At 49.9% G+C, this 24654-nt stretch overlaps 1 protein-coding gene across 3 annotated transcripts in view; it reads left to right on the forward strand.

Moving 5' to 3' along the window:
* BCAS3 (BCAS3 microtubule associated cell migration factor) overlaps positions 1 to 24654 on the forward strand; it is a 572645-nt gene that overhangs the window by 527363 nt on the left and 20628 nt on the right. For all 3 annotated transcript variants that reach the window (XM_082679094.1, XM_082679096.1, XM_082679095.1), the window contains one exon: positions 22344 to 22511. In XM_082679094.1, coding sequence (XP_082535220.1) covers positions 22344 to 22511 — 168 coding nt within the window. The remainder of the gene's footprint in view (positions 1 to 22343; positions 22512 to 24654) is intronic.

The raw sequence follows: 24654 nt of genomic DNA on the forward strand, positions 1-24654 counted from the left end.
GGAGGGGTGAGGGGCCGTTTAGTCTCATGACACCAGAGTCAAAGCTGGAGCTTTTTTGAAACAAAGAAGAGAGGTCTGCCTCTGTGAGGAGCCGGAAGGACGCCAGCTCCACCCCGGGGGCTAAGGGACATGGGAGAGAGTCAGGAGAGGCTTGCTGGGCGGGCAGGTCCTCAGACGAGGGCCGGGCATTTCTCAAAATATACCACTTTAGGGTTTACAGGGAGAACGCGTGCATATACACTTCCTATTTTATTCGATCCTTTCAACAATGCTTCAAGTAGGGAGGGCAGGTATTTCACGCCGGAGGACACTGAAGCTTACAGGGGTGAGAGGTTTGTGCAGTGACACTCAGCTAGTTGGTGATGGACCCAAGGCCTCCTGACTCCAAGTCCAGTGCTCTTTTTACCACACGGTTCTGCCGTCCTTCAGGAGGCCAGCAGTCCTATCACTGAACCCAGGAAATCACACTTGATCCAGAGTCATGACTGTTCTTCCCGTGCTGCCCCCGTAGCCTGAGATTCAGCACCCAGAGACAGGTTCTGGGAAGTGGTGATCATTTGGCCTATACTCTGCCCTCTCAGATCCACCTAGATATTAAGGACCATTCTCTGTAGTACCCCAAATATCTTAAACTTAGCAGCCACCAGTGAGACACAAGTGGACATTCCCTTTCAGGGATGATTTGGAAAACAATTTCCAAATAGGAATAACACAATATTTTAGTGTTAAGGAATGTAGGTGTCCTAGAAAGTGCCTTTTTAGCAGCAATGGACAGAAAAGTTATTATGACGTGTAGACAGGCAGTTGGCCATGATGGAAATCATGAACTTAGGGTGGTGGTTCAGAGCTTGGTTCTTAAAAATGTTTCGTTCTCGATTCTCAGGCAGAGTGAGTGGGGCAGTATCGCCGCTGAGGAATCTCCCAACTGCCGAGTTACCCCGTGCCTCCTCCCTCACTGGGCCAGAGAGCCCAAGATGAAGGGGTCTCTGTTGCTCATTCACTTAGCAAGCGTGTGTTGATCACCTCTGTTGCAGTTCTGGGCATACAGCAGTCAACAGCACACTACAGAAATGAATGCCGTGGAGGGCTAGAGGTTCTCCTCCATGCACTGTATGAAGAAATTTTTCTTCTGAAGGAAAAGGAGAATATTCCTTCATACTCTAGTAAGTGACCTCTTCTGAGCCACCCCACCCTAGTTTCCCAGCTTGCTGGGCCACGGAGGAGGGTTGGTTTGTGGAGGGTTGGCACCAGATCCCTCCGTCAGTCCATGTGTGCCTTCATGGGCACATTGGCCAAGGCTGTTGCCATGCAGGGTGGGGACGGTAGTGTTTCTACAAATGTCATCTGGAGCAGAAGCACAGCCCCTTCATGGAGCTTCATGTTGGAAATGGCACCAGGGTGGCGTCTGAGCAGAGAGAATTATGCAGGTGTGTGCCCTGCTCTCTACGTAGTAATGGTCTCAGGCAGACGCACTGACTTAGACAGCAGTAGAGACCTGGCCGTGGTTTATGGCAACAGGGAGTGCCTCAGAGTCACCTGGGTTAGGGTTAGGGTGAAGGTGAGGGTCAGGGTTAGGGGAGCTTTTCAAAGATAAAGATGCCCAGGCCCCAATCTTATGCCCCAGAGATTCAGATTATGATCTGGGACGGGGCTCGCACCTCCGTATATTTGAAAAGCTCCCCAGTGGATTCTGATGTGTCGCCCCAGGTGAGAAGCACTGTTGGAGGAAGCGTATGCAGGGGTTTGTGCCAGACAGCTGGACGGCAGGACAGACAGCTGGACAGACATCCCACTGCCGTTCCTCTCCCAGGTCTCAGCGTGATCACATGTCTCTCCTGACAGTTCCCTCCTCAGCGTGATCCTCCAGGAACTTGTGATTATCCTCAGTCTAAGTCAAAAGCAGCTTAATTTCTCTGAAAACAGCGCCAGTCGGGCATTTTGCCTGGAACGAGAGAAGCAAATCTGTGGCGGTGTTCTTCGCTCGACTCAGCCCTGCAGCCGCCACGGGGCACCGTCTCTGTTCGTACCCCTCCCCGCTTTCTCTTCCTGCCACAAAGTCCAGTGCTTCGTCTGGTGCCTGGTTGGTGAAGTCAGGTCGTTCTAGCAGGACGGGGCGCCTGGCTGGATACAGACTCGGCTATAGATGGCCTGGTGAAATTTGGTTGGCAAGAAGGTCCTGGGTGGGCTAAGACAAATCAGAGACCAGGAGACGGGGGCCAGGGGCCTGGAGAGCAGGCTGAGGGTGCAGACCAGACCAGCACCCAACTCTGATCCCAAAGAGCCCGCGATCCAGTCTGAGAGAGGCTCGTCGATAACCCACAAGGAGCTGGAACACAGGAACCCTCTTTACACAGAGGAACCTGAGTTCACCCGCCTACGTCATCCTTTGACATCAAATCCCCTGGGTCTTAAAGGGCCAACCTCTTACCAGGTTATTCTGCTTTGTCAGAGACATGGGCCTGTTCATCCAAGACCCTGAGCTGAAAGTTGGAGCCATTGCACCATGAAACGAGCAACGGTCGACTCTGGGTCTTCTGGTTGAGACTGGTTCCCCCTTTAGGCCCAGCGTTATTTCCACTGGGACTTTCTTCCCTCTGTGCACTGATATTAGTGTTCTGTTATCCTCTAGAACCCTTGATTCTCAGGGATTGGTATCAAGACGTTAGGAATGTGGGCCCTAAGTTTTGAGGATACGGTAAAGAGCAAGACGGATGATCTCTCCACCCTCGTGGGCTTATATTGTAGAAGGGAAAACAGACAAACCAGCAGTGCCCATGGAGTGTGTGTGATAAGGTAGGTTCAGGGGTCTCTGCTGTGGGAAGCACACAGGAGGGGCATTGGAGCTAACCTATAGAGGGTCAGGGAAGGCTCAGAAGAAGCTCTGTTTAAGCTGTCATCAGGGGGAAGATGTGAAGGCCCAGAGGTGAGAGGGAGCAATCCACTGGAGGAAGAAGAAGAAGTTCATTATGCTTAACACAAGGAACAAGGGAGCGGGGGGAGCGATGAGTCTGGAGGAGTGAGCAGGGCCGGGTCATCAAGGAACTTGGCCACCATGGCGAGCAGTTGAGGCAACATTCTAGCCCCTTGTCTGCCACTGCGGACAGGTATTTTCTGACTGCTGGGATGACTCTGAAATGGATACACACACGCGCGTGCGCGCGCATGTGCACGCAAATCTCTCAGGAATGATTACTGCTGTGTCCCTTCTCATTTGGAGGCGCCACAGGGTAATCTGGATTATAAACCGTCCGCCTGGGGCAGGGGCTCACCCGCCTGCTGTCATCATCTTTCCTTCCACCTTAGGATGGCACTCAGCCTCACACAGCACCAGCCTGCTGATGAAGAATAGAAGTGACAAGGGCAAAATGAAAAACTCTCCAGAACGTATTCAGTGGGAAAGGAAAGGCGGGAAGAGCGGTTCTCTTGTTCCCAGCCGCCACCCCCCGCTCCCGCTTTCTCGTTCCGGAGGAGACTCCGCTTCTGCTCTGCCTGACTGGCTGGCTGGACGATTCTTCAGGGGCTGTGTTTTGGGCTTGTCACTCCATACCAGGTTGCTTTTAAGATGCATGGACTTTTGAATCTTTAAAAGAAAGAACTAAAAAGGAAATCCCAAAGGCAGTGAGTTGGCAGGTCATCTGCTGAGAATGAGGGAGAGAGCTGTGACAGGTTTGGGGAGCTTGAGAAGAGGGGGAAAATACAGGAGGAAACTGACCAGGAACAAATAGGAAAAAAAAAAAAAAAAGATTGAGGAACAAGGAGGGCCTGGCTGATAAATTTGTCATGGCGCCAGATGACACAAGTGTATGGTTTTTCTCCAGCACAGCTCAGCAGCCCAGGAGCAGAGAAGTTCGATGGTTGCCTGGACCATCCGGATGCGTCTGGCAAAGCGGGGGGGCGTATAGACCAGGAGGGGGGGTGACGGGGGCTCGGCGAGAGTGTTCTTGGACCTGTGAGCTGGGATGGATGGTGAAGAACTGCCAGCAGGAGGGAGCTGGTGGCTTGGAATATTGTGGAGGGCTCCAGAGGCTGGCAGTCTCGGTGAAGTTGAAAATCATCATTGGTAGAAATGAGGAAGTGTGAGGGAGAGACAAATAGGAAGTTTCACGATCAAAATGTGGGGTTTCTTGCTTCAAATACTACAAGTGCCAATTGCAAGATCCAGGTGAGCGAATGGCTGGAATGAAGGGGAAGGTCACTGGTGTGTGGAGGTTGGTGAATCGTGAGGCCAAGGGGGGTGGTTTGATCGGGCACCTGAGCGCCACGCTTTCTCAGCATTTGGCAGGAATTGAGAAGGTGACAGGGCTGTAACACCACAGTCCTCTTTGAAGTCGAGGGATCGTTGCTTTGGTCTGTAGAGTCCAGTGACGGGGATGTGGAGCCCTATGCTAGAGGCTGTGTGAGCTCTGAGCTTCTCCCCTGCTTGGTAAGATAATTCCTTTGGAAGAGGTGATGTCATTCACAAAGAATATTTGCATTCCCTTGGAGAAGACAGTGCTTCCTTTTATTGTCAGATCATTTTAGTATGATTGAAAAATCAGGGAGAAAGTGTTTTTGTAGTGCCTGAAAGGAATACTGTATGAGATGTCTCAAATCCTGGCCGCGAGGTCCAGCTCTGTGGCCTAGTACAGAGTGTCTTTATACCTCAGCTTCTTTCTGAAACAGAAGAACTTCTCAGAAGAACGGAATAATGCAGGGTCGTTGTGACAATCGGTGGGATAGTGGTCCCTTTAAGCATGTATTGTGTATAAGGCACGTTTGTTTAAGCCTTACTGTTTTTAATTATTCCCATTTTATAGATGTATAAGTTGAACCAGGAGAGATAACTAAGTTCCCCAACTTATACAATTATTATAAATGACAGAAGAAGGACCCTAGAAGTCTGAGCCTTTCACCATTTCCCATTCTACCTCTGTTGGGCTCTGAATACAAAAATAAGACAAAACACTCACAGTGCTGTTGAAAGACATGGAAACAGCTCACTTGACCACAGTCCCACCACGGAGGGTGTGCGTGTGCTGTGGGGATGCAGCAGGAGGACCGTTCCCTGCAGGTGACTCCAGGAGGGCTTCCCGGAGGAGCTCAGGCTGGGGTCGAGCCTCGTGTCGTGTCAGCTGCAGGCGGCAGCTTGTGTGTTGGCTGGCACCTCTTCTCGTGTTGGTCTGAGACGTGGCAGCATATTGTCTTCTCCCTCTGTGTCCTGTGTTGCCCCCTGGTGAGACACACACACACACACACACACACACACACACACACACACACACACACCACACACGTCTATTCCCTTTTCTGTAAAACTGCTCTTCAAATGTTTGAGTTCTAGAATCTCAGCTCTCTGAACCTCTTCTCCAGGTTAAACAGCCTCAGTTTCTTCCCTCCCTCTTTCCTTCCTGCTGGGTGCCAGGAACTGAGGCACCGTGCTGTGCGTTTAGGATACAGAGATCTTTTTTAAAAAGAATGGCTTCCCTGGTGGCGCAATGGTTAAGAATCCACCTGCCAACACAGGGGACACGGGTTCGAGCCCTGGTCCAGGAAGATCCCACATGCCGCGGAGCAACTAAGCCCGTGCGCCACAACTACTGAACCTGCGCTCTAGAACCCACGAGCCACAACTACTGAAGCCCGTGCGCCTAGAGCCTGTGCTCCGCAACAATAGAAGCCACTGCAATAAGAAGCCCGCATGCCACAACTAGAGAAAGCCCACGTGCAGCAACGAAGTCCCAACACAGCCAAAAAAGAAGAAGAAGCAGATGCTGCCCTCCAGGAACGTACAGTCTAGTGAGAAGATAGACCAGAAAATACTTTATTGTTCTTTTTTGTAGCCTGTCACCTTTACCAAAACTCCCAGCGCTCAGCACAGTAGCTGGACCGTAATAGACCCCCGGTAAGGGTCTGTTGTGGAATTGACTACATGTGGGCTCTCGGGAAGGGAAGCCCAGGGTGCTGTGGTGCCTGCTGGAAAACCTGAATCAGCCCCAGAAGGAGAGCGCTGGACTCCCCAGCTGATCTGAGTCTTCAAGGGTAAATAGGACTTAGCCAGGGAAGCACATCCCAGGCAGAGGGAGCTGCAGCTTCAGTGGCACAGGGGGCAAAGCGCCAGGGCGAGTATGGTGTGGAGGGTGTGGAGAGCCGGCCAGGGCCAGGTGATGACAGTGGTGCTAAGGAGATTGGGCTTTATCCTGAGGCTAGATGAGGCAGATACTCAGATTTGCATTGTAGAGAAGATCACTCTGGTGGCACTAAGAAGAATGAAGAGAAGGGGGAAGGTCTACTGAGCAGCAGGAAGACCAGTGTCAAGTTGTTGGAATGACCCTGTGAGAACTGAACTCAGTGGCTATGGAGGAGGAGACAGATTCAAGAGGGTTTAAGAAGGGAATTCCCTGGCGATCCAGTGGTTAGGACTTGGTGCTTTCGCTGTTGGGGCCCAGGTTCAATCCCTGGTCAGGGAACCAAGATCCCGCAAGCCTCGCGGTGCAGCCCCCCAAAATTATTTATTTATTTACTTATTTATTTTTTAAAAGGAGTTTGAGAAGTCAGATCCACCGGACTTCCTGACCAGCTGGCTCTGAGAATGGGATGAGGGAAAGGAGGGGTCTGGCAGAGGGCACCAAGAAGACAGTGTGGCCATTGGTTTAGGGACTAGAGAAGGAGGAACACACTTTGGAGCTGTAAGGTAATGGATTGGTTTTGGACATGACTTGGAGGTGCCTGGGGAACGTGTTTAGTCTGACACAAATGGCCCTGGAGGCCAAGAGAGAACCGAGTTAGAAGTGCAGTTTGGAAGTCAAGTCACATGTCCATGATAGTTGTGACTAAGAGCTGATAAGCTCACCCAGGTGCAGTGTGCAGAGAAGGAAGAGGGTTAAGGGTGAAACCCCTAGAAGCGCCAAAATTTGAGAAGCAGAAGGGGCCGAGCAAGGCCTTGGGAGAGGCTTTGGGGGTGGTCAGAGAGGGAGGAGGAGAATCAGAGGAAACTGGGAAAGAGTGGGAGCAGTCTGCAACTTCCCGACGCACTCAGCTTTCCTTTATAGCATCTGAGTTGCCACATGGTTGTAACTGAGCTACCACGGTCATGGGGGGACAGTCGCATGCTTTTTCAATCTTGAGAGATTCTTAAGACTAGATTTGAGCACCGGCTGCTCTAGAACCGTGGTTCCCAAAATTCTCAGGTCAGAATCAGACGCTATCCCAGAACCACTCTATTATTAGGACACCTTGGAGACGGGCCTGAGAATCTGTTTTTCAATAAGCACCCTGGTGATTCTTCTCATTAGGGAAGTCTGAGAATGATGCTCCAGGCCGAAGTTTCTTCCGTCATAACCTGGGGCTCTTTGTGACTCCACCAGCCATACCTCCACCCTCCCACCCTACACACAAATTCTGACCTAAGGCTCTGGAGAACCCCTGGAGTTAGTTATGAGCCACTGTGACTGGTAGAACTCCTCAAATGTGTGGAAATGGAAATGCTAACCCACTGATCTAATGGAGAGTTTTTGAACAACTGTCTGAGTATTCGGGAATCCAGTGGAAATCCTGCGTTTAGACAGATAATTGATCTAGCGCTACTTCTCTGAAAGCATTTAGACTGGAACACCCTCACTGCCCTCTGGTGTAGACAGTCTCATTGCCTATTCCACTTTGTGGAATAATGGAACTGAATGTAATCCAGCATGAAAAAAAAAAACAAAAAAACCCACCATATGTTAAAAAGCTGACTATTAAAGTAGTTTGGAAGAGACACCACATGTAGACAAAGAAGAGATTTTAAAGTTACTGCCATGGCAGGAGCTGACTCTACCCATTTGTATGTTTAGGAGCTAAGACCACTCACTGTCCCAGCAGTGAAATTCATGAGGTGTGTTTAAAACGTCTATTCTCTGGAGCGTCTTTGTAAATAAGGCCTTTGACTCTACCATAGGTATTTATTAGGCATAGAAGTTGTTCAGAGGGCCTGCACCCCTTGTGTGAAATTGCAAATCTATAAAATTCAAACATTGTCTTTAATGAACAGTCAAGATAGATCATCTTTCCTAAGCAATTGGCTTTGGGACATTATCTTTCCAGGATAAATAGAGATATTAATTAGACTTATGCTAATATTGCAGGCAGAAGGTACCTGCTGAGGTAGAGAACTCGGGAGTGTCCCTCTAAGGAGCGTGGGGAACCTCTTCTTTTTGTAGTTATTTTAAAATGAAAGACTGATGCTGCCTGGAGGTAGGAGGGTGGCTGAGAAATGCCCTTAGGAGCTCCCTTCATACCCACGACACGTACATACTTCAGACTGAAAGATAACGAAGTCTTGTTCTTTCATCCATTCATTCAATAAATATTTACTGGGCACCTATTATATGGCAAGATCTGTGCTGCAGGCTCTTGGCTCTCAGGTATCTCTGGGACATCAGAACAACTTCAGGGGGAGCCTGTTTGATCCTGGAGGGCAGCAGTGGAGGATCTTGTGCAACACGAAAGCTACAGTAAAGACGTTACTGGTGACTTTCACATTCCCGGTTTAGAAATGAGCAGCGAGCTAAGCTATGTGGATGTTCCCATGCCACAGGAAGCCACACCGTTTAGACATCCTCCTTATGTCTCAAAGGAGCTGGAGGGAAGTGGTGAAAGCACCAGCCTAGGGCCATCTGGCTTCTCAGGGCAAAATCAGTACTTTGCATGCAGATTACACATCGTAATCTTGAAGGTTCTGTCTCGTACCCTGTCATTTGAATCTTCACATAACTTTGAGAATTACGAATAACTAGCCAGAATAGCTAGCATTATTATTGCTCTTTTCCAGTAGAGAAAACTGAGGTGCCTGGAGGCTGAGTGACCTGCACAAGGTCACACAGAACAGACCAGAGCCAAAGCTAGTATTTAGTTTCCCACTCTTACCACGTACTCTTTCTACCAGCAGAATTCGTCGACCTTATAAGCACCTTGTCTGTCTAAAGGATCTGACCCCCAGCCCCATCGCACAATGCTTTAAAAAATAAGATATAAGGTGAAGAGAAGAGATTGCAGCTAGATTCAAAGGGTACAAGCAACTCGGGCCTTGAAGATAGACACCGCGGGCAGGGGTAGGAGAAGGAGGGGTGGTTCACCCAGTCTGGGATGTACCACCACCCATCTTGACTCGAGAGCAGGAGAGTCACCTCCTACATTAGAAGATGATGATAGAGCTCATATCCAGGCCTCTTCATTAATGACTTGCCCGGGAGGGTTTTGGTGAGTTTGCAAGTTCATTGAGTTGTTTGGTAGGTATTTATATAAGAAAGATGACTTCGTTTTTATTTATTTACCTTTTTTTTTTTTAACAGTCTGAGACATATGAGAAAGCTATTCTAGTAACTTTTCTACCCTGAAGGCATTTCTAAAACTCAAATGAAGCACAATGAGAAATTAATTCTTCCGTTCAGCTGTTAGCTCTAACTCACGGTTAGATGACAGGGCCGTGTCTGTCTGACACGGCAACAGGAGGTATCCAGGCCCCTCCTAAGGGCCTCTTGGCGCCTTGGCTCTCTCTCTCTCTCTCTCTCTCTCTCTCTCTCTCTCTCTCTCTCTCTCTCTCTCTCTCTCTCTCTCTCCCCCCCCTTATGGATGACTCTGCTCTTCCTCTAGTTCATTGTGTACCCTAGGTCCAAAGATAAAAAGATAGGTTTCAGCAAACACGCGAACACACTCGTTCTGGGCTAACTCTGTAAACCTGCTCTTTGCGTGAGTGTAGCAGAAACAAAATATGTCGCTTCCTCCTCGTGGGAGGGATTGGCATTGCTTACACAGGGAAGGGGTAGAGGAGGCTGTGCTGGCCTTTTTGAACTTGCTTCTCAACTAGGGAAATGAATAACATCCTGATTGGCCCCAGTGGAGCAGAAGCAGAGGAAAAGGAGGGGAAATCCTGGCCCCAAGCTCCAGCCACGGCATACGAATCACTTTACCCAGGTGCCAGACTTGGCACAGAGTGTGACCAGTGAGTGGAGGGGAAATCATAAGCAGATTAACACAGTTTTTGGACATTTTCACACTTAACTAATGAAGTGGGCATTTTACAAAGCCTAAGCAGAATCTCCTTCACAGGCAAGCAAGAGTTCCCCAGCCTTCTCCTGTAGGCAAGAAGGCTGGAGGGGAAAGGGCAGAGACAACCCAAGCATTGGCCCTCCCCACCTGACACACACACACACACACACACACACACACACACACACACACACACACACACACACACACACACACACACACACACACACACACACACACACACACACACACACACACACACCCTCTCTACTCGGCTCCTAGACTTAGCACGAGGTATGAACTTCTCTGTTTGCTTTAACCCCGGACCTTAGAACTTGTGTCAACACTTAGCACAAGGCTGGAACCAAGGGGAGAGGCTGAGTGACTGGCAGATGAGGGTGGTCTGAGGGTTGACCTGTGGGGTATGGAGGGGGATGGAAAGGCAAAGGAGGTACCAGTTGAATGTCAGCTGGATGTAAGGGACCCAGGACTGATTAGCAAGATCAAGGTTCTGTCTATTCCTGCTGCCGTCGGGGGCCAGGACCTGTCCCCTCCCTGGACCAATTTCCTTGTCTGAAATGAGTAGATAGAAGCATCTCTAAGGTGCTTCTCTAAGCATGCTCTAAGAACGTTTGGTGGGACAGGGCAAGGGGAGGGGAGGGCGTGTCAGCAGCGGTCTCCAGCTTTATTGCGCACACGGATCCCCTGCGGATCCGACTTAAACGCAGATCCTGATTCATTCACCTCTCCGGTGGGGCCTGAGAGGCTCCATTTCTAATGGGCTTCCTGCTGCTGCTGATTGGGGGCCCGCACTTTGAGTAGCACAGGTGTGGAGCACAGGATGGGCTTCCCCTGTCTACGCTCTGCCCCCCACTTAACTCCCTGCACTTATTTCGTCAACTGTGAAACAGGGACTAGCAATAGTTGCCTTGCCTTCCTCCCTAGGGGTGTTGTGAGGATTAAGGGGAGAAAGGCCTGTGAAAGCACCTTGTGAGGGGTAAGGCAGTGTGAGTGTAAGGGATTATCTTCATTGTGAAGATTTGTATGCCTCGGTGCTCCCCCCTGTGTGTTCCTGCAGCGGCTCAACTTTTCCCTACATCCTCCTTTGTTTCCATGCCTGGGCGGCTAGTCAGTGTCACCAGCCAGGGCTAAACAAATACTTGGACATGTCAAGGCAGGAAATGACAGTTCCCGGGCACCCCACTGTTTCAGGTGCAGAACAAGCCCCAAACACACCTTGTGTGGTAAATTCAAGTGATACCAAGCTGAGCCCCACCCCCTCCCCCATGGCTGCCAGGCCAGGAAATGAGGCCAGAAGTCAAGGAGGTCCCTGTAGGACAAGGGACCCAAGCAAAGCACTAGCCAGGCTTTCAGCAAGGTGGGTCACCAGTCCACGCTGTGATCCCACTTCTGTGCCCACCGCAGGCAGCCACGATGATATTTCTGAAGTGTGTTGGTCTGTCCACTGAGGACCTTCACAGATGGTTCCACAGCTACCCTGTGAGGCAAGAAACTAAGGTGACTGAGGCAAGTCATAGACCCTCCCTGACCCTCAGTATCCTCATCTGTAAAATGGAGTCGACAGTGTCTGTCCTGCCTACGGTACAAATTGCTGTGATCCTAGAATCAAAGTGAAATAACTGTGTGAAAATATGCAGTGATTCTGCGGAATTATGTGAGCTGTTATTCTTCATGAGAGACTTCCTGCTCCAGTGGAGTTGACTCACAGCCCCACGTGAGGAACATCCTTGCTTTCATTTTTGTGCTCAGACCTCCCCGCCCGCTGCCTTCCCTAGCGTGGGTTGTCCTCCACCAACCTCAACCTCCACGCCCGATGGAAAGCATCCCCAGGCACCCCAGCTCCAGTGGGGGTCCCGCACTGTCCAAACAGTGCTGGTTTTCATCTTCCTCCTTGCAGGCCCTGAGGCCAAGTCTCTGCCGAACAACTTCTTTGGAAGGGCCTGGAACGTAGAGATCCTGTTATATAATAGACCCCACGTCAGAATGGCAGGCCAGGCCCAGATCTTCATCCCAAGATGCCTGCGGCGGAAAATCTGGTTCAGGTTTACCCCGTGGAGTCAGTACTGATGGGTTTTGGTGGCAGAGACTGGTAGAAGGCTTGACCACACGTTACAGATGGAAATGCCTGTTTCCCAAGCTGGGGGCGCCATTTTCAAGGCCACAGAGTTAGGGGTCTACCAGTAATAAAACCAGAAATGGGCGGGGTATCAAACCAGTCAGCTCTGGGGCCCGTACGCACACCCAGGACCCTCCTTCGGCACAGGGTGGACCCTCCTTCGGCACAGGGTGGCCCTCCCTTTCCCCACAGCCACTGCCCCGGGGGCTTAGAGGAGCAAATGGCAGCAGGACCCACTTTGCCCACTCATCCCTCTCTGGCCTTTGAAAACTCCTGAGGCCAGCAGGGCCCAGGCCTGCAAAGTTGGGCCTACATTCGCCTCAGCCAGACCGGGAAGCAGAGCACTCTCATCTGAGGAAATGCAGATCCTCAGGGAGGAGCGAAAACAACCCAAAAGGGCGAGCCATGCTCATCTATGTGTATACTGGGTTTCACATCTGAAATCCAGTTGTGATGCATCTGATGGTTTTGAAACATCTTCTTTAATTAATAAAAACAGGACATCTTAGCCCCAGGTTTCAGACTTCAAAGTTCTCCTCAGTTGAGAGCCTCAAATTTGGCCTATTTGTGGAGCACTGTAATCTCTTTCAAGACAAACACAGGGTTTAAGTTGGGTTGCTGCCCCCACCCCACCACAGCTGAATGGCAAGAACCACTTTATAATTCGAGACTGGGAAGACTGAGCTGAAAACCCCCTTCCTGGTCCTGCAGCCATATTTTCAAAATCAAAATTCAGCCTGGATTTTCATGGGGAAAGTACAGGCTTTGGAGGCAGATGAACCTAGAATCAGAATCCTGACCATACCCTTGATATTGTCATCTTGAGCAAAAATGTGAGGTCTCTCTGCCTCAGTTTCTTGATCTGTAAAATGGGAATGTTGATACCAACATCAGACGTGTTGGGGTGATTCCTATGGGGTAATGCACGTGAAGTGGCTATGCCTGGATCAAAACAGACACTTGACAAATGTCCGTTCTCTTGCCTTTCCTGATACCTGATCTGATCACAGAACTAATTATGTGGAATCGGGACTGTCCTGGAAAACCTAGTTTGTGCGCTTACCTGTCTGGAGAGAGAACAGTTCCGTGAAGTTTTTCCATTCAAGGAGCTGTTAGGTTTCCGAGGATACCGTTTGTCTTGCGGTGTATTCTGAGCCTTACCATAGAAATCCTGTGACAGAGGGCTGTGTGTAAACTTCCTCTCCACCCTCAGAAGCAGGCCAAGCATGCCGAGGGTTAGCCTAGCTGCAAAATGATTCTTCTCTGCTCACCTAGACGGCGAGAAATCTTGATGGGGCCACGTTTCAAGCAGAGGAGGAAAGGGTCTCTGGGATCCCGTCTGGGAAATGCCCATGTCCACCTGACTCAGAAAGCTCTCCTGTTTGAGGCACCTTCGGGTCTGGTCTGAGTGTGAAGCCAGTGGTAACTCCCCTGGGACCTGCAGTGATGACTGATTTCTTGGGCTCCCAGGCAAGAGGCAGGGCCCTGCTCAGTGACCTCCTAATGATGTGCGAGGGGCTCAGACCTTCCTTGACAGTCATGGAAGGGTGTCTCCTAGGATAGTGGGAGTGTGGGGGGCAGGGCAGGGTGGGGACAAAGGTGACAGGTAAAGGGACTTGATGTAAAAATCGGCTCCTTCCAGAGTTGCTCTACCTGCCCTCTCTGATCTGATGTATGAAATTTGTACAGAGGTGGAATTGTTTCTGCCATTTTTCACACACAAGGTGGTGCACATTCCTGATATGAATTAATAAGAAATATGCCAAATGTGCACAGGGATGGGTCACGGCGCATGCAGCCAACCACGGCCACTGGGAGAAAAGTCAAATATGGGCCCTGGAGCCACAGGCTCACCTGCCCTGGCTGAGTCAAGCACAGAGCTTGGCAAGGGAGTCAGCTCAGCAGAGTCAGGGCTTCCCCTCCAATGCTTTTCACAGGCTCACCTGTGATCCAGGTCCAAGCATGACTGTTGCTGCCATAGGCATTTTTTTCTCTCCAGTTTTTTCTTAGTATTTGTTGGTTTGCTTTATGCTGATTACGGAAGTTATAAGAAACAAATAGAAAGGTTTAAAGTAACAGGAGAGTTCCATATAACCCAACTGCCCAGAGGCAACCGTGGTTAATAACATTTTGTCATGACTCTTTTAAAATGTTTTTGTTTGTTTGTTTGTTTTTTGCGGTACGCGGGCCTCTCACTGTTGTGGCCTCTCCGGTTGCGGAGCACAGGCTCCGGACACACAGGCTCAGCAGCCATGGCTCACGGGCCCAGCCGCCCCGCAGCATGTGGGATCTTCCCGGACCGGGGCACGAACACGCATCCCCTGCATCGGCAGGCGGACCCTCAACCACTGCGCCACCAGGGAAGCCCTAAAATGTTTTTTTTTTAATGCTTTCTTTACATTGTTCAGTAATACTAACTGTACAATTTTGTTTTATTTTTTTAAAAATTGAAGTATAGCTCATTTACAATGTTTCAAGTGTACAGCAAAGTGATTCAGTTATATATGTATATATATGTATATATAAATTTACATATTTTTATATATACATATGTATTCTTTTTCAGATTCTTTTCCATTGTAGGTTATTACAAGATACTGAGTAGAGTTCCCTGTGCTATACAGTAGGTCCTTGTTGTTTATCTATTTTATATATAATAGTGTATGTCTGTTAATCCCAAATAATTTAACATCATCTCTTATAGAATTTCTCCTGTTATAAGTATCATTTTCCAAGACTACCTAATATTCTACTGCCACTATGAAGCATAGTTTACTTAACAAATACCCTATTGTAAGGCTGCATTCAAGTAGCAGTGAGCATCTTTATGCATGAAGGCTGTTGGCATCTTAGATTAGGGTTAGGTTGGGTTAGGTTCCTAGAAGTGGCCTTTCATGTTTTTAAAAGGCTCTTTATCCATATTGCCAAATTGCCCTTTAGATAGTTTATAACAATAATATTCCCATTAGCAACAGCCTATTTCATTTCATCCTTACCTGTGTTGAGTACGATTCTGTTTATTCATTAAAGAATTTAGGGAACAGAAATGTCCTATCCCTCTGATGTGGGGAGATCAGGGGATGTGAGGGACCTGACCTCAGAGCTAAGACACCACCTCCCCTGCTCTCCTGGGCCCTCTGCAGTCATCCTCAGAGAAGTGGAGGATACATACCCAACGTAGGTGCTGTAACTCCCTGTCAAAGGCTCTGGCTATGTAATGACACAGAACCACTCAGCTTTCACGATGGAGTTGCCCAGACTGGGAGCTGATGTGACTTTTTCCCACCCAGTATCCTCCTCAAGCTGCTTGTCTTCTGGCCTAGAGGTGTCCCTACTCACTTTCTAAGCCTGTCACAGAATCCCACTGCCCCTAAGAAGAGCTGCTCACAGAACCCTGGGGTAGTCCTCTATGTTGGAGTGGCCCCGTGCAGTTTTACAAAGCACTCTTTCATGTCCTATCTGATCAGATGCTCATGACAGCCCTGGAAGGCAAACATTCATTTCCCTGTTTTATAGGTGTATCATTTTCCTAGGGCTGCCGTAACAAATTACTACAAACTTGGTAACTTAGAACAACAGAAATTTATTCTCTCATATTTCTGGGGGCCAGAAGTTCAAAATCAAGGTGTCAGCAGCATCACGCTTCCACCAAAGTCTCCACAAGAGAATCCTTCCTTGCTTCCTCCAGCCAAGACTCCTTTACAGGGTGGCTGCTTGCTTATGGAACTGGTTCATAGAAAATGAAATCTGGTACCCTTGGATACCCTAGGAATCTCAGACATCATGTCACCATTGCTCTGTTAGTGTATTACTGTTCATTACATTGAAACTATTAGCAAACCCCTTAAATGAGAGTTGCTCATTTATTCTCCATGTGGTAAGTGGGGAAATTAAGACCTAGAGTAACCAGAAAAGTTAATGGGAGAATTCCAATTATAGCCTGGATGTCTGGATTTGTAATCTATATCCTAAGCTTTAAAGTATGAGTTGTGATCATATATTGCAGTTAAAATCGTTGTCAAAATGACTATTTTAAATAGCACATAAATTCTTAGTGTCTCAGTTACTGTTGAATTTCTCTTCCCTGTCTCAGGTGCCTTTGACGTGCCCCACATGGTAGTCTGTTCATGGACCTCTGATGAACAGTGACTAATTCCTTCCCACTAGTGGCCCCGAGGGCCTGTGAGGACAGATGTGGCATCACCACATCTGGCTCGCCAGCATCTCCTCGCTTGCCACCATTAGCTAAGGGTGTTTCTGTACTTCGCTGGTACCTTTCCTTTCTATTGCTAAGTTTACTTCTGAACTGGAATAGTAGATCCTTTAATTACCTAACCGCCGAATCTAAACCCCGCAGCCAAACGGATGACTATGGGACAAACATGGTACACGGTCACAAGTTTGGTGAGCATTAGATAGTCGGAGTCATAAAAGATTGCTGGGGTCTAGGCCTCTTTGCTCTGTACTACGTCTGTGGATGTGGGTTACTGTTATCTTGGGAACCAACGTAAAGGATTGAGAGGGACAGATGGGGTCCTCATATGCTCTCAGCCTCCCTCTCCCATGTCTGTTAGCCATGACATAGCACATGTTGAGACAGTGAAACATGCCTGTGGCCACATCTAATAACCACAAAGCTAATGTCCTCAGCCTGTGCTGATATGAAGCAACCTGTTCATGTAAGCACAGAGAAAGCACCAGTCTCAAGCTCAGTTTGGTGACCTAGTTTGCAGATCAGGTGGGGACCCTCTCCAATGGCCGCGCTCATCGTGCCTGGGATCATTTCTTAGTTATCGTGGCCATCGTTATCATCACAAACTCTCACCCAGGAAGGCTTCTGTCTTGAAGAGCGTTGTTTAATGACAAGTTTTGCTCTTGGTACCTGGCCTCCCTGGTGGCTGGAAATCTGATCGACAGGCTCTCATCAGCATCCAAACCCTGGGCTGAATCTAATGGATGCAAAGCGGAGGCTGAGCCACAATCTCCTAAATAGCGAGGGTGTGATTAGACGCTATCAGCTCAGAGGAACATCCCACCTCCCCCACGCTGCCTCCACCGCTGGGCTTCCCTGCCCCTTGACGGTGGTGCACAAAAGACAGAGCACGTGTGCCACTCACCTCCCCCTGGAGCTTGCTGGCTCGCCAGCTGTCATGGCATGCCTTTAATGCGTTCGTGAAACCCGAGAACCTGACCCATTTCTCCTCTGGGGAGAGAGTGTAATGCAGGATGCCAAGCTGGGAAGCAGGATTCGGGAAGCTCACCTGTATGAACCTGGCTCTCTGTGTCATCCGAGGCAGATTGTTCGGGTTCTTCCAATTCCCAGAATCTCACCTGTAAAATAAGTCTCCAGGGGGTAGTAGAATGATATCGCAACATTGTTTTCTGCTCACTTACAATTTGTCTCCTTCCTCTTATTTAATTTTAGCTCCGTTTTCTGCTTTCCTCCATCTCCGCCTCCCAGCCCTGGCCCTAGATGTTTAGTCTCTGGGGCAATGCACCCAAAGGGTACTGACTCCAGAGTGACTGTCAGATTTCTCAGATGTTCATAATCAGTCAATAAACATGTTTGGAGCAAGCACAATGCACAAAGTCCGGTGCTTATTACAGACTTACGGCTTGTGGAGGAATCCATGCCCTAAAGCAGCTTCTAAACTAGGTTGAAGAGCAGATCATGAGAATCATAGAAGGCAGTGTGGGGAGAACACCAGGACACCGATCTCACTAACCTGGGATCTGAGGATGGGCTTCGGAGGCATCCCTCAGCACCCTGGAACTGTTCGTATCATTTCATGTTTGCCAATACACATTTTGGGGGTAAGTTTATAACTTTCACCAGCTTCATCCCAAGAGGTGAAGGACTTCGCGTACAGTCAGACTTTGTAGAAGAGTGCTCATGATAACTTAGATTATCATTATAACAAGGTTTTGTTGAGCCAATGAGACCTGAACCGAATCTTAGAAAATATATTCAGAGAATAGTGGGGTGGCAGGCAGCCCTGAAGGCAGGGGTCCCCAGGGAGCATCATGGGAAGACTGTCGCACTGAGGACCGGTGACCTTAAGTTGTCTCACGTCCCTCAGTCTCAGAAAAATGCAGATCTGTAAAATGGTGACCATTGCTGCTTCCCAGAGTTTTGTGGACCTTGAGCTTTTTTTTTTTCTTTCTCACTTTGTATTCCCATCCCTCCGCACGGGGCCTGACTCATATCACAGTGGACACTAATCCATATTTGATGAATGTGTGAGTTAACCGAAATCATAAACGTGAGAGGGCTTGGTAAACAGCAGAGCATTGCTTCAGCTAAAGATGTTTTTTGCTAAGTACATATACTTTGTGCTTTGCAAGCAACCTGCACTAAGTGTCTTCTCCCCCTTGAAACTGACCCTTTCCCCTGTAATGGGGCTCAAAGGGCCAGCCCATCTGATGGAGTGTCTCTAGGCTGGCCAGATGAATGATAGCGGTGCCGATCACGCTGACAAGATGCGCAGTTGCCTAAGAGCCCAGAGGTGACCTCACTCTCCGAGGGCTTAGCCTCTAACCCCAGCCCCTGCTGGCACACGCACACACCTGCAGCCCTTTTCTCCCTCCAAGACGAGGGGACCCCGTGAGCGCCTTTGCTGCCCTCATCTGCACTGGCAGGGGTGGAAGGATGGGCAGGAAGGGGGGCATCGCTGGGCCTCTGCTGGGACTCCCTCTAGCACTATAAGCAGGACCACTGATTGTGTGCTCTCTGTGACCTCTCAGGACTGTCGAAATGATCAAATGCTCCTTTGCTGAGCACTTTTTGTATCCCCAGCCTCGTACTCACAGCTTCCTCGCAGTGCCCGTGCTGAGAGAGAACAGATTAGATCTTCTATCAATTTTTCTTTTCTCCTGTGTGCCATCCGACAGGATGACTCATCGGCGTTACCAGGATACTCCAAGAAACTTGGGCTGGTTGGGTGTGGGAAAGATTTTTAAAAGGCCGTGGTTGAAGGTGACAGGAGTTCTCAGAGCAAGTTAGGAAAGATAGAGGTGATTTCTCCCCATAACAGTTCTCCAGATGCAGCTGATAGAATGATCTCCAAGATGACAGTTAGGAGCTTGTGTTCCAGATCTGTCACTTGGAGACTTTGAGCAAGCCACTGAATCTCTCTGCGCTTCCAGCTCCTCTCCCGTAAATTGGAGTGGTACCCATCTCGCCTTTCAGGATCACTGTGATAGTCAACATTTATGATGACGCTTCAAGTGGTATAAAGTTGTACATATTTGTTATTATTAACATATACACGAGCATTACCCCTTATGTGCAGAGCACTCACTATATGCTATTTATCTAATGCAAACCCCATAACACCCCTATAAGATTGTATCGTTTTTCCATTTTTATGGATGAGGAATCAGAGGCTCAGAAAGGTAAAGGGCTTGCCCAGAGCTATACGCATACAAGTAATATGTGTTAGAGCCTGTGTTTCTGTTTCCATTCTCCACTATAACACTAGCTCATGATCCTTTTCTCCTGTATACTGTCACTCTGTCCCTTACAATATTACGTACTCCCCTGGCCTTTACCCTCTCTCATGGACAGGGCCTCTTACCTGCACGCTTCTTGCCATAACGTCTTGCTGGATTGTTTCGTTTTCTTCCTGCTTTGGCTTCTGATACACCTCTTGGCCCTGCTGTCAGCTTACCTGCCCTGACCTCTAAACACAGTACGTACAATCCTTGACTGAGCGCCTTTCTAGAGGCAGGCACCCTGCTCCTGTGAAGTGAGATCATTCTCTTCCCTTCCCCAGGCTCTGGGACATCTCTGTCCATAAAAAAAAAATAAAATAAAAAGTTGCCGCCCCGGCCCTGAGCGCACAGGGTGGAGGAGTGCCCACATTTTATTGTTGATCTCCTGTTCTGGAAATTACTAAGCATAGACTTCCCAGGCAGACCCCAGGCAGACCAGGAACGCTGGTGCTGTAGCTCTTGATCTTGTCAACTAAGAGTGGGGTGGCGCTAGAGGAGAACTCAGACTCCCGGCAGGAACCTCGCTTAATCTCTTCCCTCCTTTGAGACAGGGCAGAGAGTTACCAACTGTACTTCAGAGATGGAAAAAGGAGATGGAGGGACTTGCCTCACATCACTTAGTGAGTGGGCACTGGAATCAGCAGTCCACTGTGTGTCTTCATTCCTTGTGTGTCCTTGGGGACTGGGCACCTTTGAGTCGTGGCTGATGCCGGTTGAGTGTGGGCTCTAGGGCAACACTGGCACAGCCCAGGCCCTTAGAGGGCTGACACTCAGAGCACCTCTCCCCCACTGCCCAGCGCCTGGCTCCCCAGACCCACCGCCTGACCCTACCTGATGGAGAGAGAAGGTGGTATAGGGCAGCTCCCCGTCCCTGAGTCCCACCTGACAGGCTGATCCCCAGCAACGCACTCCCAAGGTGGGCCTCTTCTTGGGGAGATGCATTTATAGACGCTGCCCATTACCCCGGCACCAGGAATCTACCCTCCAGTTAGGCAAGAGATAAATCAAAGCCAAACTTGGCTGATGACATCCAGGAACCAGGAGTGACCCTTGCCACACATAGAAATCCCAGCGGGCTGGCCAGGGGCCTTTGTCTGGTCAGGAGAGCTCAGGATTATCTGGCCCTCTTTGCTGATGTATGGAGTCACCGACTGTCGGAGTGTTTACGAACGGTTATCACCTCAGTGCTTTGGCCATTATCAGAGGCAGGGCCGCCTGCCGGGGCTGGGGCTCGCACCCTCTCTATTACCACCTGTCATTGGCAGAGAGTGTGCCCTGACGCTGCTCAGTCCTGACCGCCAAGGGAAGATAGTTTCTGACGGCTGATCAAAGAGGAGAAGCAAGACCTGATAAAAAGAGTGTGTGGTGGTGTTCTTTTAACTTTGGGAAACATTGGCATTTGCATTTTTTCCCCATCTTCCTGGTGCTGGCAGGAACCAAGCCCAATAAATGCAGTGGATTCAGTTACCTAATCGCTGGGGAAATGGTATGTGCTTAAAGCAACAGAGCATGACTATAATCTCCTTCCAAGAGAGAGTGGATGAAATAAGCTTTCACAGAAGACTTGCTGTATAATAAAGGAGAATAATTTAAATTTAGCCTTTGAAGTGATCTTGCATGTAAAATCTAATCTTGGCATTCAGCAGAGCACCGTGTACTTTTTGGAATTGGGAAGCAGCTTCAGATCGAGGAAAGGTCTTTGCTGAAGATGCTATCACCCAAGTCTCGTGCTGCCGTCCTGAAAATGGCGCCCCAGTGGTGCACGTGTCCTGGGGCAGCTGGGGGACTGTAGGCGGTGGAGTAGAATGAGTTCTAGACTGAGCCATCGGAAGATCTGAGTTCTTGAACCAAGCCTGCCACAAACTTGCCGTTGGATATCGGGACATAACCTTTCTGAGGACATTTGGTATAGGTGATAGGATATAGTGACTTAGAATGCCTTTTTTAAAAAAAATTTAAGCTATGTAACCCCTTTTAAAAATGAATCTTTAGGGCCTCCCTGGTGGCGCAGTGGTTGAGGGTCCACCTGCCGATGCAGGGGACACGGGTTCGTGCCCCAGTCCGGCAAGATCCCACATGCCGCGGAGTGGCTGGGCCCATGAGCCATGGCCGCTGAGCCTGCGCGTCTGGAGCCTGTGCTCCGCAACAGGAGAGGCCACAGCAGTGAGAGGCCCGCGTACCACAAAAAAAAAAAAAGAATCTTTAGGCGAAGCCCTATTGCCTCAAACAGAGAAAAGTGGGGAGGGCAGTTTGCTTGAACCTGGGAAAGAAGTTTCCTACCCTTGACCTAGATCTTGAAGCAGTCCCTGAAGACTTCAGAGAACCCTGTAGGTCCTCAGAAAACAGTTCGGGGGAGTTCCCTGGCGGCCCAGTGGTTAGGACTCTGTGCTTTCACTGCTGAGGGCCCGGTTTCAATCCCTGGTGGGGGAACAAGGATCCTACAAGCCATGCAACAATAACAAAAAAAGAAAACAGTTCAAAAACCACTAGGCCAACGCCGCGGAGGTCTACACGCTCTGATCTGGTGGCATGAGCGGTCTCGTTCTGCCCTGCACATCCGTGTTTCGTGGCGTTCCCTCCTTCATCCGTCCTGTGGTAGGGCTAAAATGGACCCTGGGCAGGGCGGGGAGTTGGCGGTGAGCAGACATAGAGAACGGCCCGCTCTCTGCAAGGTGACTCAGCGTCAGATGTCCCTTGTGCGCTGCAGGTACCTTCGACCGGAGCGTGACCTTGCTGGAGGTGTGTGGGAGCTGGCCGGAGGGCTTCGGGCTACGGCACATGGCCTCCATGGAGCACACGGAGGAGGGCCTGCGGGAGCGGCTGGCCGATGCCATGGCCGAGTCACCGAGCCGGGACGTGGTGGGATCCGGAACAGGTAAAGGCGGCCTCACGCTCCTAGCCTGGCTTGGTCGTGAATAGCTCCTGTGGGTATGGAGCTTCTCTGGTGGGAGAGGGTGTGTGTTTTGACCATTTGTTTCTTTAGTTAGTACTCTGATTGCCATCCATTTTGGAAGCTTCTGATACTGGGAAACCCCGTGCAGAGGGGGGTTCCCAGGGAACCGACCCCTCCTACATGGACTAATGCGTACGAACACGCTGTGGTTACACAATTGTATTGTATAGGTGGCTCCCAGAAGGACACCTTCTCCAGGGGAAGGGACAGCCTTGGTGTCCCTAAGGTTTCAGCAGCCCTTGAGCACTGAACAGTGAGGCAGCACACCTTCTTCTGCCCTGCTGCAGGCTTTATAGATTGGAGAGTATCAGTGGGCCCTGCCAGCCGGGGAGGGAGCAAGGATGCAGCAGGCAAGGCTGGTGTGATCCCCCAGACAGCTTTTCCTCACGCTGCCTTTTGCCTCTGTACTCTTATCTCTGAGACGGTGCAGCAACTGGGGCCTGGGGTAGCTTCTCACATCCATAGAGCAGAGACATCCTTAGATGATGGGTAAGCCCTGCCCCGGGCAAGCAGGTGTACACACACACACACACACACACACACGTATGCACTTAGGAAAGCCCACAACCCTTCCATCTTTGCAGAATTACAGTACAGCCTGCCTCTCCTTTTTTCTTTCTTTTTTTTTTTCTGCCTCTCCTTTTTTCTAAAGTACCCCTTCCTTCTAGACATCTGTGCTGTTAGTGCCAGCTCTAGCCCGGCTTTTATCCCTGAGGAAGACCGCCCCACAGGCCTCTTGCCAGTGTTCTGAGGTCAACAGGAACTTTGTTCAGGGATGGAGCAAATCCTGGCTGCAGGCCTTCTCACTCTTGCTTGCCTGAGTCCCCTCAAGCCTGTTATTCCTTACCATGAACTGCTCCATCCACGTGCCTACCTGAAGAGGGGATTCCAGGGAGGAGAAACTTACAACCCTGGGGCAGGAATCAGGACAAGCAAGATCGAGAGTCAAAGCATTTTTGGGAAAAAAAAAAAAAGGGGGCTTCCCTGGTGGCGCCGTGGTTGAGAGTCCGCCCGCCGATGCAGGGGACACGGGTTCGTGCCCCGGTCCGGGAAGATCCCACATGCCGCAGAGCGGCTGGGCCCGTGAGCCATGGCCGCTGAGCCTGCGCGTCCGGAGCCTGTGCTCCGCGACGGGAGAGGCCGCAGCAGTGAGAGGCCCGCGTACCGCAAAAAAAAAAAAAAAGCATTTTTGGCAGGGCTCAAAATGCCTGACATTATTACACAGTCCCAATTTCCTGCAGATCCTCCAGGTCTTTTAGATATTTGGGTTTAGCAGTTAACCTTTTCCCTCTCTTCTTTCCCATCCCATTCAGTTCCTCTGTTCCTACACTAACAGGATAGAGATGCATTGTCCTCATCTCTTTCTCCACAGCACTAGCTTCATGCCTGCCCATAGCTCTCGTGTGATAATTGGCAAATGAACAGAATAGATGCAAGAGAGGGAGTTGGCTAGAGATGGAGAGGTGCTTTATCTGGCCACAGGAGACAGCCATCTCTGAGGACCAGACCCCCTCCGTGCCCCCTTCTTCCCTGGAAAGGAAGACGTGCACCATGGAAGCTGCAACAAGCCATGTCCCACCCCCTCGACTCCCACAAGCACAGACATGGGCACGCCACCTCTCCACCCCCATTGTAAAGCCATCCAACTAGTGAATGGCAGGTCATCATGCCATTGTTCTCCCACCTGGATCCGGAGATGAGAAGCAGCTCTGCCATTTACAGGGGCTCTAACCCCATTTTGCTTGGAAGCTGGCCGAAGGGAGATAATCTTTTCCCTTTCTGAACCTTGCTCGTAGCACAGCTTTCCCTTATATCTCTGGGCCCTGGCCAGCCCCAGCTCACACAAACCAGAGCCGGTGGCACCAGACACACTCCCAAGGAGCCACCCTTCCAGGGACCAGAGCAGCTCTGGGTCAGCTCTCCTCCCCAGCCGCCTTCCTCAGAAGCCGCTTAGAGCACCTCCGTGTCATCCAGCAACAGATTGGAAGGCGCATTCAGGCAGAGTTGGGGAACTTCAGCCTGGCACAGACCATTAGTAACCTGAGCGAAGCTGGCAGCCATTCAT

The sequence above is a fragment of the Grampus griseus genome, assembly GCF_964374135.1.
Source record: "Grampus griseus genome assembly, chromosome: 20".
Lineage (NCBI taxonomy): Eukaryota > Metazoa > Chordata > Mammalia > Artiodactyla > Delphinidae > Grampus > Grampus griseus.